The sequence below is a fragment of the Peromyscus californicus genome, unplaced genomic scaffold (genome assembly GCF_007827085.1).
Source record: "Peromyscus californicus insignis strain IS unplaced genomic scaffold, ASM782708v3 Scaffold_9__1_contigs__length_137607984, whole genome shotgun sequence".
NCBI lineage: Eukaryota > Metazoa > Chordata > Mammalia > Rodentia > Cricetidae > Peromyscus > Peromyscus californicus.
Genome location: NW_026294617.1, coordinates 107,151,866 through 107,168,444, shown reverse-complemented (window position 1 = coordinate 107,168,444; position 16,579 = coordinate 107,151,866). Strand labels below are relative to the sequence as shown.

Genomic DNA, 16,579 nt, shown 5'->3' with positions numbered 1-16,579 from the left:
TTCTCCTCAGATACAGGTGAAACCCCCATGGATATCAGCCAGCCATGTGTATTCAAATCGCAGTGAGACTAGGCTCCTCCTCATCTATTAAGGCTGGATGAGGAAATCTGGTAGGAGGAATGGGGCCCAAAAGCAGGCAACAGAGTCCAGACAGTCCCTGCTCTCACTGTTAGGATTCTCACAAGAAGATGACGTCACACAACGGTCACATATACACAGAGGGCCTAGGTCAGTACCATTCGGCTCCCTGCTCGTCGGTTTAGTTTCTGTGAGTAAAGCATTGCTTGTATAGCAGCCACTTGTGTGCTTCTGTTCCCAAAGCCCCAAATATAAACCACCTCAACCAGCAGATGATTAACAAAATACTATTATTCAAAATGTTATGTCACGTTAATAAGAATTGAACCTTAAAGGTAAAATTAATTACATGTTTAATGAGTCTGCTAGAAATGTCAGGAGCTTCCATTTTAAGTTACTGTGGAATCACATTTTGTCAGATGTTTTGCCTATAGTTGCCAGGAGTTACTGCATGTCTGCCTACAGTGGCCAGGTGTGGTGGTATTGTGTTCCCCGAAATATTATGCACGCTAATAAACTTATCTGGGGTCAGAGAACAGAACAGCCACACTATTAAACATAGAGGTTAGGCAGTGGTAGCACACGCCTTTAATCCTAGCATTCCAGAGGCAGAGATCTACCTGGATCTCTGTGAGTTCAAGGATACAGCCAAGCATGGTGACTCACGCCTTTAATCCCAGAAAGTGAGCCTTTACTCCCAGGAAGTGAGGGCAGAAAGCAGAAAGGTATATAAGGTGTGAAGACCAGAAACTAGAAGCTTTTGGCTGGTTAAGCATTCAGGCTTCCGAGCAGCAGTTCAGCTGAGATTCATTTGGATAAGGACTCAGAGGCTTCCAGTCTGAGGCAACAGGATCAGCTGAGGAACTGGCGAGGTGAGGTTAGCTGTGGCTTGTTCTGTCTCCTGATCTTCCAGCATTCACCCCAATACCTGGCTTCAGGTTTGATTTTATTAATAAGAACTTTTAAGATTCCTGCTACAGTCAGGAGTTGCTACATGTCTGTCTAGAGTGGCCAGGAGTTGCTGCATGTGTGCCTACAGTGGCCAGGAGTTGCTGCATGTCTGTCTACAGTGGCCAGGAGTTACTGCATTTCTGCCTAGAGTGGCCAGGAGTTACTGCATGTCTGCCTAGAGTGGCCAGGAGTTGCTGCATGTCTGCCTACAGTGGCCAGGAGTTGCTGCATGTCTGCCTACAGTGGCCAGGCACCACTGTGGGGGCCTCTAGTGGCTAAGTGTAACTACATGTGTGTGTACAGTGGCTAAGAGTCACTGCAGGTGTGCTTTGCCTAGTGACTCAGTGCCACCGCTTGACTGACATGGCCGGGTGTCACCGCACAGGCGCCTGTATTAGGCAGGTGTCAGGCACGTGTGCTTGTATTATTTAGGTCTCACTGTGTGTGTGCCTAGATATTACTATGTGTGTGCCTACAGTGGGTAAGTGTCTGTCACTCCTTGTGTGCCTACAGTGGCTGTGTGTCACTGGATACTATATTTAATCCTCAGAGTGACAGAGAATAATTCTTTAAGGTTCATTTATTTTTTTTCCAAAATGGGAATTAAATTTATATACAAAATACCTTAATTATAGGTAAATAAGACAATAAACAGATACACGACCAAGTAAAATAGGTCACTATAAATTATGTAAGCTATAAGTTTTAGATATTTTATTAAATGAAAACAATCTCATTCTGAGTTTCAAAAATCTTTAAGAACATTATACAATAAACTTGTATAAATTTAAGGCAAACTGGCTGGTATTTTGGGTAATCTTGCAGTTCACTGCAAATGTAATAAATGCTAGGAGACATTTTTTACACATAGTAATTTCCTGAGGATTTTTTAGCCCTTTCATCATCTCTAGCATGATTAAAAATGGACAACTACAAAACAGCAGTTTTCCATGGTATCTTAAACCTTGAAACCATTTACATCGATGTACTGTAAACGCTTCAACCAACAGACAGCTGCATAGAGGAGAATGAGTGTGAAATACATGTAGACGAGACCAATGGCCTACTTACTAGATTTGGGACCGAAATGCAGCTTTTTGGTCAGCATTGAGGCGAAGCAGGGAACCTGCTTCTTGCCGATTGCACTTGGGTCTTTGCAGAAGTCCACGCGGCGCTGAGAGACCTTCCTGTTCACCAGCGTGAGCAGCTCCGTGAACTCTAGGGAGCTGCCATACCTCGCCAGCATCTCACACAAATCCTGGATGTACCAAGAGCCATTCACAGTTTCTCGGTGAGAGTAATACCCTAAAAGAAGATGAGGGGAGGTGTTTCATTTCCTTTTGCTTCAAGGTGACTGAAAGACACTTTTATGATTAATTCAGTTACAGAAATGAAAGTCCTTGGGAAAGAATAGGCCCTGCTCATCATGTGGTTACGGTTTTATCTATGGCTTAACCTCATGTAGGAAAACATATTAATTCTCTGGTTTTATATACATAGAACTAATGGAATTTCCCTCACTCCCTAAAAAAGAAAACTAGAACAAAAGAAGAGCCAATGATTTTACAAGGCCAGAGATTAAACAAAACTATTCAGCTCAAAAACAAAGAAGTCAGCAAAATGTTTTTCAACAAGACTCTCCACAAATAGATCAGAACAGCACTGCTACGCTATCACCAAATGACCCACCATGATTACACAGCTGTTGTTGATGTTACTGTAGTATTATAATAGAGTTATACAGGAATGTTGTTGCATTTTACATTTCATTAATCAACCAAAGGATTTCCTCAACGTGACTAGGTCTGTGGCTTTTTAACAGAACGTGGTGATTTAATTGTGAAAGACCTGATCCAATTCAAAGGTGACACAGAGTGAGCTAAGGGCGTCCATGCGGTGGCGTTCCGCTCACTCACCTTCCGCAACAGAGTAGCACATGAGGAAGTCTGCCCCGGCAGGCAGCGTGTACACGGAGGCAGCATCCACCTGTGTTACGTTGTCTGGCACGTCTGTCTGATGATCCACCACGTCCAGAGGAACCACTGGCACGTCATGCTGGTTGCCCCGACAGGCCTACAAAACAGAGGAGTGATCTCTTCTCTGCCTGCTCTCTTGTTCCCAATGCTCAGTGTGCAGTGAGAATATGTAATCCAGCACACCTCCCTTCAGTAACAGAAGCCACGTGAGCAATTCAAACTCAATGAAAGCAGCCTCTGAGAGACAGAAAGCTAACACAGCTGCCTCCCTGGTGATATTTCCTTTTAGACAATGTTTACAACACCTCCCCACCCCAATAAACACCAAGATATGCTGAATGGTATAGGCGCCTTTTTAAAAACTATCTACCTAAATGTTTTTATTCAATCAGGTAATGATTTCCAAATGGTGTTTTCCCTGTCTAGTTTCGGTCATAATTTGTCAATAGTTGAAACAGCATTCCTTCATCTTCTCTTCCCACTGTATTTTTTAATGTTTGAAAATTAAGTATCCAAGGTGGTGGTATTCGCCTTTAATCCCAACAATTCCAGCACTCAGAAGGCACAGGCAGGTGGATCTCTGAGTTTGAAGCCAGCCTGGTCTACAGAATGAGTTCCATGACAGCTAGGGCTACACAGAGAAACCCTGTCTTAAACAAAGTTGGGTTTTTTTTTCAAAACAAGGTTTTTCCATGTAGTTCTGGTCCCTGTCCTGGATCTCGCTCTGTAGACCAGGCTGGCCTCAAACTCAACAGAGATCAGCCTGGCTCTGCCTCCCGAGTGCTGGGATTAAAGGCGTGCGCCACCACCGCCCGGTCAAAGTTTCTATGTGAATGTTCACATGTGAGTACAGGTGCCCCCCAGGGTTCAGAAGAGGGTGTTGGGTCCTCTGGAGCAGGGACCAGAACTCAGGAGGTGCTCTGCAAGAGCAGCAGGAGGTGCTGTACATCACTGAACCATCGTGGCTCAGGAAGACACACTCACTGTCTGTATGTCTCTCTCTCTCCCTCCAGCCTCTGTTCCCACTTTAAAGTGAGTTCTAAATTTATAACTATTCTGATTCAGGAACTTGCATTACATTCTTTTTTTTTTTTTTTTTTTTTTTTTTGGTTTTTTGAGACAGGGTTTCTCTGTGTAGCTTTGTGCCTTTCCTGGATCTTGCTCTGCAGACCAGGCTGGCCTCGAACTCACAGAGATCCGCCTGCCTCCCCTCCTGAGTGCTGGGATTAAAGTCGAGTGCCACCACTGCCTGGCCGCATTACATTCTTTTATTTTCTGGTTTGAGGGCCTCATGTTTCTAGGCAAGTGGTCTGCCAATGCACTAAATTCTACTCTTCGATGTTACAGGCTAAACCTTGCTCTACCCTGAAACTCATATGCTGAAGTCTCCAATACCAAATAATATATATTTCTCATGCTCCAAACGTTTGCTTTTTATGTCTACAACTATTTGGCAGCTTGGCGTGAGTTTGGGGAAGTGTAAAAGGGATGAGGCAGGGCCGGGTTAGCCTGCTTATTCCTACATCCACTGGCTTGCAAGCACTCCAGCTCCCGCAGACCCAAGGCCAGGCCCTTGCATGGTTCCTGTTCTGCAATCAGGTCTTCCCTTCCAGTGGCTCGTCCTCCACACCCAGCCCAGCCACGCAGAGGCACACTGGTGAGTATCTGTCATATCAAATGCTAATCAAATCACTCCTGTTTTTGCCTTTTTGTTTCTTTAGACAGGGTCCCACTATGTAGCTCTGACTGGCCTGGAACTCGCTCTGTAGACCAGGCTGGCATTGAACTCACAAAGATCTGCCTGCCTCTGCCTCCCAAGTGCTGGGATTAAAGGTGTATCACCACTTCCTGGATCAAAACACTCATAATAAATGTTAACAGCTCAAAATTCAACTCTATTAGACCAGGATTCAAAAAGGGCCTTTCCAATTACTGGAGAAACTTATTTTAGAAATGGACTTTTTAACCGTGATAATCAACTGAATTTTATCATTGAAATAATGCTGTGTCCGTCTTACCTGAATGATAAATATCTTGGGTTTTCCGACCAGGCTCTGGCACTTGTCTCCTTTGAACAAGCCAGTCAATGTCTGAATTTCAATTTTGGCGTCATATGCATAAATGTGGTTGCCTTCACCGTGGCTCAGGAAGACACACAGGAAGCAATCGGCATCCACATGGCTTGAGTTCGACACTACAGATGCCCCCCAAAACGTGTGCAGAGGTGAAAACAAAAGCATGTTATCCACAAGTGGAACTTCAAGTTATGGGTACAAAAAAAATACACTCACGAAACATCGGGAGAGGGGCCTACTCTCGCTAATACAAACTCCTGTAGTAAAACATCTTTGTCTTTTTTCTTCATTCTTTTTCTTCATTCATTGGGTCTCATTCTATAGCCAGGCTGGCCCTAAATTCTTTCTAAATGTTGGTTGTTTGAGACAGGGCCTGACATTCTTGCCCATGAACGCTGGCCTTACATACCCAGCAATCCTCCACCCTGGCCTTACATATCCAGCAATCCTCCACCCTGGCCTTACATATCCAGCAATCCTCCACCCTCAGCCTGGTGCCAGGATTCCAGGTGTGTGTCTTATCATGCTGGCTTAAAAACCAATTATTAAAGTTTAAAGCAATTTCATTAAAGATATTTGCTTTTCAGTCAGTCGTGGTGGCGCACGCCTTTAATCCCAGCACTCAGGAGGCAGAGGCAGGTGGACATCTGTGAGTTCGAGGCCAGCCTGGTCTACAAAGTGAGTTCCAGGACAGCTAGGGCTGTTACACAGAGAAACCCTGTCTCCAAAACCAAGACCAAAACAAAAGACATTACCTTTTACTAACTTTTCTTAAGTACAGAAAAATGATTTAGAAAAAAATGATAAAGCTCCTTTAAGATCCAAGTTACTTAAAGATATAATGAACACATCACAGACCAACATCCCCAAGGACCATGGATACAGAAATTCTCAGTAAAATGATTGCAAGAGAAATTCAACAACACATTAAAAGAAACAGACACCATGAACAAGTTAGCTCAACTGCAGGATTATAATGATGGTTCCTTGTATGCAAATAGACTCAAAGACCGAAGTACATCATCAACTTGAGAGCTACAGAAAAAGATGTTGACAAAGTTCAACCTCCTCTCCTGCCTGAAATCCCGAAGAAACCAGCAACAACAGGAACACAATGTAACACCACCCAGGCTCCACATGACAGACCTAAGACCTAACAGCAACTCCCCAGTAAAGGAAAAGCAAAGCATTTCCTCGAAAGACAAAAGAACACATGCTCCTCCTACTTTTACTCAATAGAATGCTTTTCAGGCAAGATTAAAAAAAAAAAAAAAAGACCATAGAAAAGAAGTAAATTATTCATATTTATAGACGGTGAGATCCTATATTTAAAAGACACTAAGTGGCTGGAGAGAGAACTCAGCAGGTAGGATCACAGGCTGCCCTGGGTTCAGTTCCCAGCACCCACATGGCAGCTCACAACCATCTGTCACTGATTCCAGGGACTCCGATGCTCTCTCTCTTTTGGCCTCTGAAGGCACCAGGTACGAACGTGGTACCCTTCCATACATGCAGGCACAACACTCATACCCATAACATTTTAAAAGTAAATAAACACTAGATACTCAACCAGAAAATTTAGACCTTATAAACATTTTCAACAAAACAGTAAGACACCACAACCAGAAGCTTCCTTATCTGCTATGATTGAGAAAGGAAGCAGGAATAGAATCCTATTCACAATATGTGGTGGTATTGTGTTCCCCAAAATATTGTGTACCCTAATAAACCTATCTGGGGTCAGAGAACAGAAAAGCCACTAGATACTTAGGATAGGCAGTGGTAGCACACGCCTTTAATCCTAGCACTCCAGAGGCATAAATCCATCTGTTAAAGGATACAGCCAAGCATGGTGACTCACGCCTTTAATCCCAGAAAACAAGCCTTTAATCCCAGGGAGTGATGGTAGAAAGCAGAAAGGTCTATAAGGCTTGAGGACCAGAAACTAGAAGCATTTGGCTGGTTAAGCTTTTAGGTTTTGAGCAGCACAGTTCAGCTGAGAGCCATTTGGATATGAGGACACAGAGGCTTCCAGTCTGAGGAAACAAGATCAGCTGAGAAGTTGGCCAGGTGAGGTTAGCTGTGGCTTGTTCTGTCTCTCTGATCTTCCAGTATTCACCCCAATAACTGGCCCCAGGTTTGTTTTTTTTTTTTTTGGTTTTTCGAGACAGGGTTTCTCTGTGTAGCTTTGCGCCTTTCCTGGAACTCGCTTTTGGAGACCAGGCTGGCCTCGAACTCACAGAGATCCGCCTGGCTCTGCCTCCCGAGTGCTGGGATTAAAGGCGTGCGCCACCACCCCCGCCCGGCCCCAGGTTTGTTTTTATTAATAAGAACTTTTAAGATACATGCTACGGGGCTGGAGAGATGGCTCAGAGGTTAAGAGCACCGACTGCTCTTCCAGAGGTCCTGAGTTCAATTCCCAGCAACCACATGGTGGCTCACAACCATCTGTAATGAGATCTGGTGCCCTCTTCTGACCTGTAGGCATCCATGCAGGCAGAACACTGTATACATAATAAAGAAATCTAAAAAAAAAAAGATACATGCTACAATAATATTCAAAATAGCATCAAAAAAAGAAATAAACAGGAATAAACTAAGGGGGTAAAAGACAGGCCCCCATGCTCATGGCTTGACAATATTAAGAAAAAGGTCTATAATACAAACGCTACCTACAGGTTCTCATGGTAATTCTTCACAGAATTAGAAAACATCCTGAGTTGAATACTGAACTACGAGGGGCCCGAACCAGCCAGGGCAACCCAGGGCAGACAGAACAAAGCTGGGCTACGGCCAGGTTGATTTCAAGTTAGACGGCAGAAGTTAGTAACAAACCAGCATGATGTCAGCACACAGAGAGAGACACTGACCAGTGGGATCGAGGACTCGGAAATAAACCCACATAACTCCAGAAGTCAAGTTTTTGACAAAGGCATCAAAACATACATGAGGGAGAAGACAAAAGACAATCTCTTTGACAAACTGTCCTGGGAAAACTGGACACGCACAAGGAGAAGCAACTTTAAGAGCTGAAACTACTACAAGCATTTCAAGATACAGGCAGAAGCAGATCGCTGAGGTGGACTTCACAGCAAAAGAAACACCAGAGTGAGGTTCTAGCCTACGGAACGGGAGGAGTCCTTGTCGGCTCCACATCCGAAAGGATTAGGTTAGCATCTGGACTATATAAACAATGAAGAAAAAACCTACTAGAAAATCATATCATCCAACCAGAAATTGGTAAATGAAACGAAAGAATGCGTCTCAAAATATGAAGTACCAGTTGTCGGTAGCTGGAGGACAGAATGCTCGCCCACCTCAGCCATCAGAGAAATGCAAACCAAAAATACTTTGAGATCATTTTACCTCTGTCCGAATGGCTCCCATTAAAAAACCAAACCAAACCAAAACCGTCTGGTGAGGATGAGAAGTGGGCTGGTGAGGTGGGGAAGCCAGGCTTGTGAGGTGGGGAAAGCAGGCTGGGGAGGAAGGAGCCCTTGTACAACACTGGTCAGAGTGTAAGTGAGCCCGGCCACCATGGAAATCAATATGGAGTGTCCTTAGAAAATAAAACACAGCTACCAGCAGGATCACTCCTGGGAACATACCCAAGGGAACCCAGGACAGCACGTGACAGAGATGTCTGCTCACTACTGCTGCGGCACTACTCACAACAGACAAACTATGGCATCAGCTTAGTTGTCCTTCGACTCCTAACAAACAGAGAAAATGTGGTAGATACACACAATGGAGTTTTATTCAGCCATGAAGAGGAACAAAATATTTGAGCTTCAAGAAAACGCATGGCACTGGAGACCATCACCCTACGCAAAGCAGGCCAGACCCAGAAAGAGAGGATTCACAGTCTCTCAAATGATGCCTGAAAGTGCGGTCTTCGGCTTCACACTGTTCTCTCACCTGTCATAACTCATATGACATGAACACAGACGGCAGACTGCTTGGAAGAGGAGGGGGACTGGAGGGAGGGAGATGAGGGGACAGAAGGTGAAGAGTGGACATGGTCAAAACGCATGTTCCAAAAATGGGAGTATGAATGTCACTATGAAACCCGCTTTAGAGAGTGAATATGTGGTAATTTACAAATTCTTTTTAAAGGCCCACTTGACTGTGGCAATACATGAAAAGTTTCTTTGAATGAGCAGACTTTCCTACCGTAGACTGAAAAGACCCAGAAACTACAACTCAACAGTTACCCCTGTGGCTGCACCTCTGACAGCCATGCCTAACTAACTCTTAGAGCTCCCAGGAGCATTAAGACCCGGTGTCCTCCAAAGCTTACGACCAAAGTAGAAAGCCTTGGAAGCAGCCATAATTATTTAATTACAAGAAAGTGTGGGAGAAAGTGCGAGGTGATTATGCAAATAGCACTAATAGTCCATTAGCAACTGATTTGAAAGCTCTTAGAATGGCATAGGGACCGACTCTAAGCTGCATTATAATCAGAATACCTACTGCTCAGAGATGCAACAGTAGAAAGACACAAGGAAAGGAACAGCTAGGGCAAGGCTAAATCAGCAAGCCTACTGAGAAAGACCCAGCATCTGAAGAATTAGCATTTCAGATGTTCACCATCAAACAAGTCACTTCCTTCAACTCTCGACTAACAATAATACATAAATATATAACTGGAAGCATGCTAATGGAATCTTTGGAGGCATAATACCTTGCCAGATCTCTAGGTCCGATGAGGAGTGTAAATACAGAGGCAAGACTGACACCTATGACTTGCTGGAAATTATTAACGGTTTTTTGCTGCATCGTGAATGACTTGTACGGGTCCTCCAGGCTAACATAAAATACATATCTTCAGGAACAAGACCACCTACCCTCATGGATTGTGAGCAGTAGTTCTTGCGCTTTGAGATCATTAAAGCATTTCACTTCAAAGCCTAGCTCTGAAAACCTGGAAACACAATAAAGTCAGAATTAGCCATCCAATAGCCTTACATCCTGAGGAATTCCATGCCTATTTTCATGACAATGGTAATTCCTCTTGATCATCCTCCTGATGAAAGGGCTTAACAGTGACAAGAGCCGATTCAATGACGACCATGACCATCTACGCACTGCATGTCTGTTAGGAACAAGGAAAAACCTAGTCACAATCAATAGAACAGGGTGAGGAAGACAGCCCAGGAAAGTTCTCAGGGGAGGCTCAGTCTATTTTTGGGGGTAGGTGGGGGGTTTCCTGTGTGTGTGCCGGGATTAGACCTGGGGCCTCATGCATGCTAAGCACATGCTGGGTCTAAGTGAGGGCTCTTAATCTGTCATCGGTGCTAAATTATGGTTAGCAGTCACTTCGGAGTATCGTCACGACGGAGAAAACCACCTTCGAGTCAGGTTGTCCCTGTCTGCACTGGTGCCCCGCCTCTCTGGGAGTGTCAGGTGCCAGAAGAACCTCTCGTGATTGAAGATCAGGGCGACTCCTCTCCTCTTGTGGTCCATCTTGTACTGTTCTGCAGGATCAAACACGTCCCTACTGCCGAAGAGTCAAACAAACAAACAAACAACCCATGTTAAATCATGTTAAATACGAGCCCACTAAGCCCAAACCAATGTCTAGATGGGAGCCTGCTGCTTCTACAGGGCTGGGCACTGGGAGACTGTACCAGTGAAGAAAGTTAATGGTTGGGTAGCAACACTGTGTCCCATCTTCAGCCTCCATCCCAGGCCCTCCGCACTGATGCTTCTTCCTGCTCTCCAGGACCCAGAGACACAGGACAACAACAGCCAGGCCCAGGGCCAAGCTCTAGTACTAGACCCACACCTTACCAGAGACGGCATCATTTGAACATCACTCCAGGTCCTCTGACAAGAAGATACAGCCCCTAACCCAGTGCTTCTCAACCTTCCTGATGCTGCCACCCTTTCATACAGTTCCTCATGCGGTGGTGAACCCCCTCCCCAACCATAACATTATGTCTGTTGCTACTTTGTCACTGTGATTTTGCTACCGTTATAAATCATCATGTGAGTATCTGTGCTTTTCTGATGGTCTTAAGCGACCCCTATGAAAGGGTCATTTGACCCCCCAAAGGGAAACAACCCACAGGCTGAGAACTACTGTTCTAACCATACCTACACATCGGTTCCCAATATGCTGAAGAACACTGAACTTATATAACAATTACATTCTTACTTTCCTTTCTAGAAGATGGTTGGGACCAGGAAAGGAAAAGGCTTTTATTAGACAAGAACACACTTTTACCTTTTGTAGAAGCCATCTGTTTCTGTCATGTTTAACTTCACCTATTAGGAAAACAAAGTTAATGTTTGTTAACTTTATTTTATTGAGACAAGATTTTATTATGCAGCCCTCGCAGGCCCTGAACTCTCTATATAAACCTGGCTGGCCTCTAACTCACAGAGATCACCTGCCTTTGCCTGAGGGCTGGGATTAAAGGCGTACACCACCATGCCTGGCTTGTTATTTTTACTTTTAACTGAAGTATAGCAAACATCCTCCGCCCCTCTGACCTCCAATCTAAGACTCCTGGAAATGAAGGGAAGCTACCTGATCAGTAAATCAGCTACGGCAACACAATGCTTTTCTTGCCTGCAAAATAACAACTCATAAGCAGAAATGGAGAAAATACCCAAACACATCTGCCTTGAGTTAAACAATTCTGTGATTACAGCGTTTGAAGGAAATACACAGCTGCTTTGTTATACACAAAAATGCTTTTGCAAAGAGAGAAGCAGGTGAGTCACAGAAGAGAACTAAATCCAGTCTGCGGTTAATGCTCCCAGTCCATGGAATACACTTAGGTGATCTTCTGAATGACATCTCTCCCCTGAAAACACGGCTAAGGGACCCCCGTACTCACTACTGATCACACTTCACCACCCTCGGAACACTCCTTCCCTGCTCTGGTGGGTGCTGTGTGACGGAAGTGTCTGTGCTGAGCCATGTCATGGGTTGGTTGGTCACCAGCCACCGGTGGCTGCTGAGCATGTGAAGATGTGGCAAGTGCAACAGGAGCTCAACCTTTAATTATTCTGAGTGAGACAAGGTCTCACTTTGTTGTTCAGGAAGGTCTCACACTCATGGGCTCAACGCATTGCGCCTCCAGGCCCAGCTTTCAACAAAATGAGATGTAAAGAGGCACGTGCCGCCAATGGCCTCTGTCCTGAAAGTGGACCGATCATCTGTTTCCATCTGGTTAATTAACAGGTTAAAGGGAGGGGAGGCGAGAGTTCTGAACAAGAGGAGAGCTAACGGGAGACATCTTCTGGCAGAGGTCCTCAAGGCAGAATGGATTACTTCCCCCTCTGTCCTCAGGGAGTCTCCCCGGCATCTGACTGTTCCACCCCATGTCACTAAAACAAAACCACCATCACGCTGGCGGTGAGCATGAGCGGGGAGGTGGCCCGGGCCCCTTTTAGCCTATCTCTCTTGGAGTTTGCCCAGGCAACACTATTTCTCAATGAAGAGTTCAGTAGGGCATTTCCTGGTCCAGTAAGTGCTAAGCGGGTTTCCTCAAAGTGCCTCCAAATTCCAGGTGTGAGGGTTAGGAAGAGGACTCCTGGTTCTCCATCATCACTGAGACTTGCAGAACCAGAATCCGGGATGGGGCTGGCAGTCTGCCTTTGTAACAAAGAAACTTATATACTGAAGTTTAAGAATCTAGCGAAGGTCCTTTACCTCAGTCTCCAATCTAGCGAAGGTCCTTTACCTCAGTCTCCACTCTCCCAAGGTTTCCTTCAGGTAACTGCCCTTGGGCCTGTGCTAGCTGTCACAGGAACCAGAGAGCACAGGGGCTTCATTCCTGCCACACCACAGAGCTGTGGGGCGCTCCCTCCTTTACATAGCCTTTCCTCATCTTTCAGCCAACAATACTACAGAGAAACTGAATAAACTTCCAATGAGACAAAACCAGGCCAGAAAGCCAACTACTATCCTCACCCGGAGGTTCTCTAGCCTGGGTGGAAGGTAGCTGGTCTTGAGAAGATGGCGGCTGATCTGCTGGTCATTACCTCCTTTGGCTTCGCCTCCACCGAATGCATTGCCTAAGGCAGTTCAAAGTGTTCCAGAGGGTTGCTGTGGCAAGATGCCAGTCATAACCTGACAAGTCCCTGGGGATGAAAGGCCTGGAGAGCAACTCTGCTCTTCCTATTCAATGAGAAGCTTCAGTCTGGGTTGTCTCACATATTTCCCTCAGGTAGACTTAATTTTAAGTTGCTCAAGAAAATCTATTAAAAATGACATTCAGGCCGCCTTTAATCCCAGCACTCGGGAGGCAGAGCCAGGCAGATCTGTGTGAGTTCGAGTCCTGGTCTACTGAGTGAGATCCAGGACAGGCACCAAAACTACACAGAGAAACCCTGTCTCAAAAAACAAACAAACAAACAAACAAAAGACATTCAGTTTCAAGGCTCAGATTCAGATTGTTTAATGTAAAGGTGGAATCTATTAATAAAGTTTTTAACACGTATTTATTTAACACATTTGCATGAAGGCTGGTGAATACATGCCACGGCATTGTAAAGGTCAGGTGACAACCTGCAGGACAGGCTTCTTCCTTCCATAATATGGTCCCAGGTCCCCAGGCCTGGCGGCAAATGCCTTTATCTGCTAAGCCATCCTGTCAGCCTCAGACAGTTTAGATATGGACTTAAGCATAGGCATTAGGAGAGAAAGGAGGAATGCTTAGGAGATTACAACAGACACCAGAGACACCTGCCTCTGTTGCTGCGATGAAACACCAGGACCAGACAGCAAGCTGGAGACGAAAGGGTTTATTTGGCTCACACTTCCTCAGAACTGTTCATCATCGAAGGAAATCAGCGCAGGAACTCAAACAGGACAGGAATCTGGAGGCAGGAGCTGATGCACAGGCCATGGAGGAGCGCTGCTTACTGGCTTGCTCCTGGTGGCTTGCCCAGACTGCTTCCTTATAGAACTCAGGACTATCAGCCCAGGGGTGCCACCACCCGCAGTGGACTGTGCCCTCCCACACTGATAACTAATTAAGAAAATGCCCCACCGGCTGTCTACAGCCTGATCTACAATGCAGGGGTTCTCACCCTTCCTAATGCCGTGTGACCCTTTAATACAGTTCCTCATGTTGTAGTGACCCCCACCCCCACCCCCCCAAAAAAATTATTTTTGTTGCTACTCTGTAACTGTAATTTTGCTACTGGTATGAAACACAATGTAAATATCTGATACCTGACCCCAAGTGGGTCGTGACCCACAGGTTGAGAACCACAGTTCTAGAGCCACTGAGCTTCCCTCCTCTCAAAATGACTTTAGTTTGTGTCAACTTGACATAAACGTCTCCAGCACAAGGAGCGGGCTTCTCAAGGAAGTCTCATCTTAGCCAAGAGTTTTAAAGCAGTGATCCCAGGCTGGCCTCAGCTGCACATTCCTCCTGCCTCAGCCCTCTGAGTGGTGACAGCAAAGTATCACCAGATCCAGCATTATCTTCTTTTTCCGAGGTGTAGTTTACGTTACCCTGGCTGGCCTTAAACCTGCGATTCTCCCACCTCAGCCTCTTTAGGAGCTGGATTAAGACACTCTACATGAGATTTGGGGATTTGTGGTCACCCTTGCCTCACCCAGCCTTGATGTGCGGGCTTGTGCTCTGTCGTATTGTATCTTGTGCGTGTTTGGTTGATGCCCCTGGGAGGCCTGCTCTTTTCTGGGGGAAGGCAGTGGATCTGGGGGACCGAGGATGTGGGGAGGGAAGGGCTGGGATGAGTAGAGGGAGGGGAAGCTGCGGTTGGGATGTGTTGAATGAGAGAGGAAGAAATGAAAAAATTTAAAAATGTGCATATCGTTAAACCTGATTCTTGGCGTCCTCTCGCTTCTCTTTTCTGTCGCACCCTAATGCAAACAGCTCCTTCTAGTTCCTTTAGTTAAATTTGTGCAAAATCACTCACTACTTTTTTTTTTTCATCTCTTTATGGTAATTTCCGGAAAATGCTACCAGCCACTGTTCGTTGATTGCCTGGCACTGTAGATACTTTATCTTACTACTTCCAAAGCCCAAGAATACAGAACATGGGCCAGACCAGCTTAAGGTCAACTCCGAGGGAAGTGAAAGCCAGGTAGGTCCGCTGGTGGATTCCAAAGTCTGTACAACCTGTCACCAGGTACTCCACCGGAGGGCACTTTCCAAACTAGTTATCACGAGAATCTACCCATATTCCCTGCCAACCATTTAACAGCCTACAAGAAGTAAAGTCACCTCCTTCCTAGAAGGAAAGGGGCAGGAGAGAAAAGGAATCAAACAAAAAGGGGAGGGGATCGGTGCACGCGTTTTCCCACCCCGATTTCCCACCCCTCACCACTCATTCCTAAACTGGAGATGACCACTAGACCCTGTGTGTTCAACAGGGCCACTCTCTGCAGGACCATGGGGACTTTCACAGCTTGGCCGCCTCTGACCGACCTTAAAGACCAATCGCGCTTGACGTTTCTAACTTCAACCAGTTGCCGGTTTTGATAGGCGACAGGAAGCCTGTTCTGAAGCGAGCGCTAGCCATTTATCACTCTATGGAGAAAAGTTACTCCGGCCGGACAGCAGCAGGTTTGCTGGCTGCACGCAGCACGGGGCCGGCGGTGTCCACCCAGCTCCCGCAGGCCTGAGCCCCGCACCCTGGACAGCCACTTCCCACCACTTGGGGCAGAAGCGAGCAACAAAACAGGACTCAACCTGCAAAGCCAAGTTCTTGGCCGCACCGCGCAAGCGCCGCCCTTTAAAGTTTAAACCACCCAGACGCTACGGAGCGGGAGGACAAAGGAGCTCGGCAGGGTTAGCCTGGGCAAACACTGCTCCGTCCGCCACCGCTCAGCGCCGCAGTCCTGCAACTTCTGCCAGTCCCGCCAGTCTCGGGGGACAGCCGCTCGCCCCACGCTCGCACCCGTGCCCACACTTACCTCCGGGGAGCTCCGGGCGTCCTAGCCCCCTAGCCACTGCTCCGCAGGCCCCGCTTCCTGCCAGCCCCGCCCCGCCCCGCCCCGCCCCAGGGGCCGCCTCCGCCTCCCCCAGATGAGCTCGCAGCTACAGCTGGGCCCTCGTCACCCCGGCAACTCTAGGACGCCACCGTGCCTCCGCCCCCCCCCCTTTCACAGCGGAGCTCCTCCCCTGCGTACGTGTGTGTGTGTGTGGGGGGGGGGTGGGTAATGGGGAAGTGAGGACACCACTGCCCACCACTGCCTCGGGGAGAGCAGCGGGGCAACTTCACGCCCCGGCTGGTGAACTCAACGTGGCCGTCCTGCACCCACAGCTCGCCACTCCATCTAGTGTTCCACTTTAGTGTAGAAGGCTTTCTCCACAGCCAGTTCCTTTAGAGGACTTGGCAATGACTTATTTCCCGCGCTGTTGTTTTTATTCAACACTGTGGCTGCCCCTTAAGCAACTGCTGTCCTAATTAGCAACTGCAACTGCAGCTACCGGCAGCGGTTGGGCCGCAAGGGCCGCAGCCCGGGAATTCTGTTCCCTCAGGAACCGGCTCTCTCAGGACCACTAA

General features: G+C 46.7%; 1 protein-coding gene across 2 annotated transcripts; it reads right to left on the bottom strand.

The window, feature by feature from the left end:
• Positions 1-1,591: 1,591 nt before the first annotated feature.
• Casp6 (caspase 6) lies at positions 1,592-16,046 on the bottom strand. Of its 2 annotated transcripts, XM_052731198.1 has the most exons (7): positions 15,987-16,046; positions 11,310-11,350; positions 10,431-10,580; positions 9,928-10,004; positions 5,024-5,199; positions 2,946-3,102; positions 1,592-2,334 (listed from the first exon to the last, which is right to left on the bottom strand). In XM_052731198.1, the coding sequence occupies exons 2-7, from the start codon at positions 11,336-11,338 to the stop codon at positions 2,093-2,095; spliced, it is 831 nt and encodes a 276-aa protein (XP_052587158.1). In that variant the 5' UTR covers positions 11,339-11,350; positions 15,987-16,046; the 3' UTR covers positions 1,592-2,092. The 2 variants fall into 2 exon arrangements, with proteins under 2 accessions (XP_052587158.1, XP_052587159.1); XM_052731199.1 differs by lacking the exon at positions 15,987-16,046 and having other exon boundaries at positions 10,431-10,577.
• Between the last annotated feature and the right edge of the window lie 533 nt (positions 16,047-16,579).

Bases quoted from the DNA above. Each gene is read 5' to 3' on its own strand.
- Casp6 (XM_052731198.1), bottom strand. From the start codon at position 11,338: ATGACAGAAACAGATGGCTTCTACAAAAG. The intron at 10,005-10,430 runs GTGGTTTTCTCC...TTGTGTTTCCAG, and splicing joins AGGGACAACCTGACTCGAAG to GTTTTCAGAGCTAGGCTTTG. The intron at 3,103-5,023 runs GTAAGACGGACA...TCTGTTTTGTAG, and splicing joins CCAAGATATTTATCATTCAG to GCCTGTCGGGGCAACCAGCA.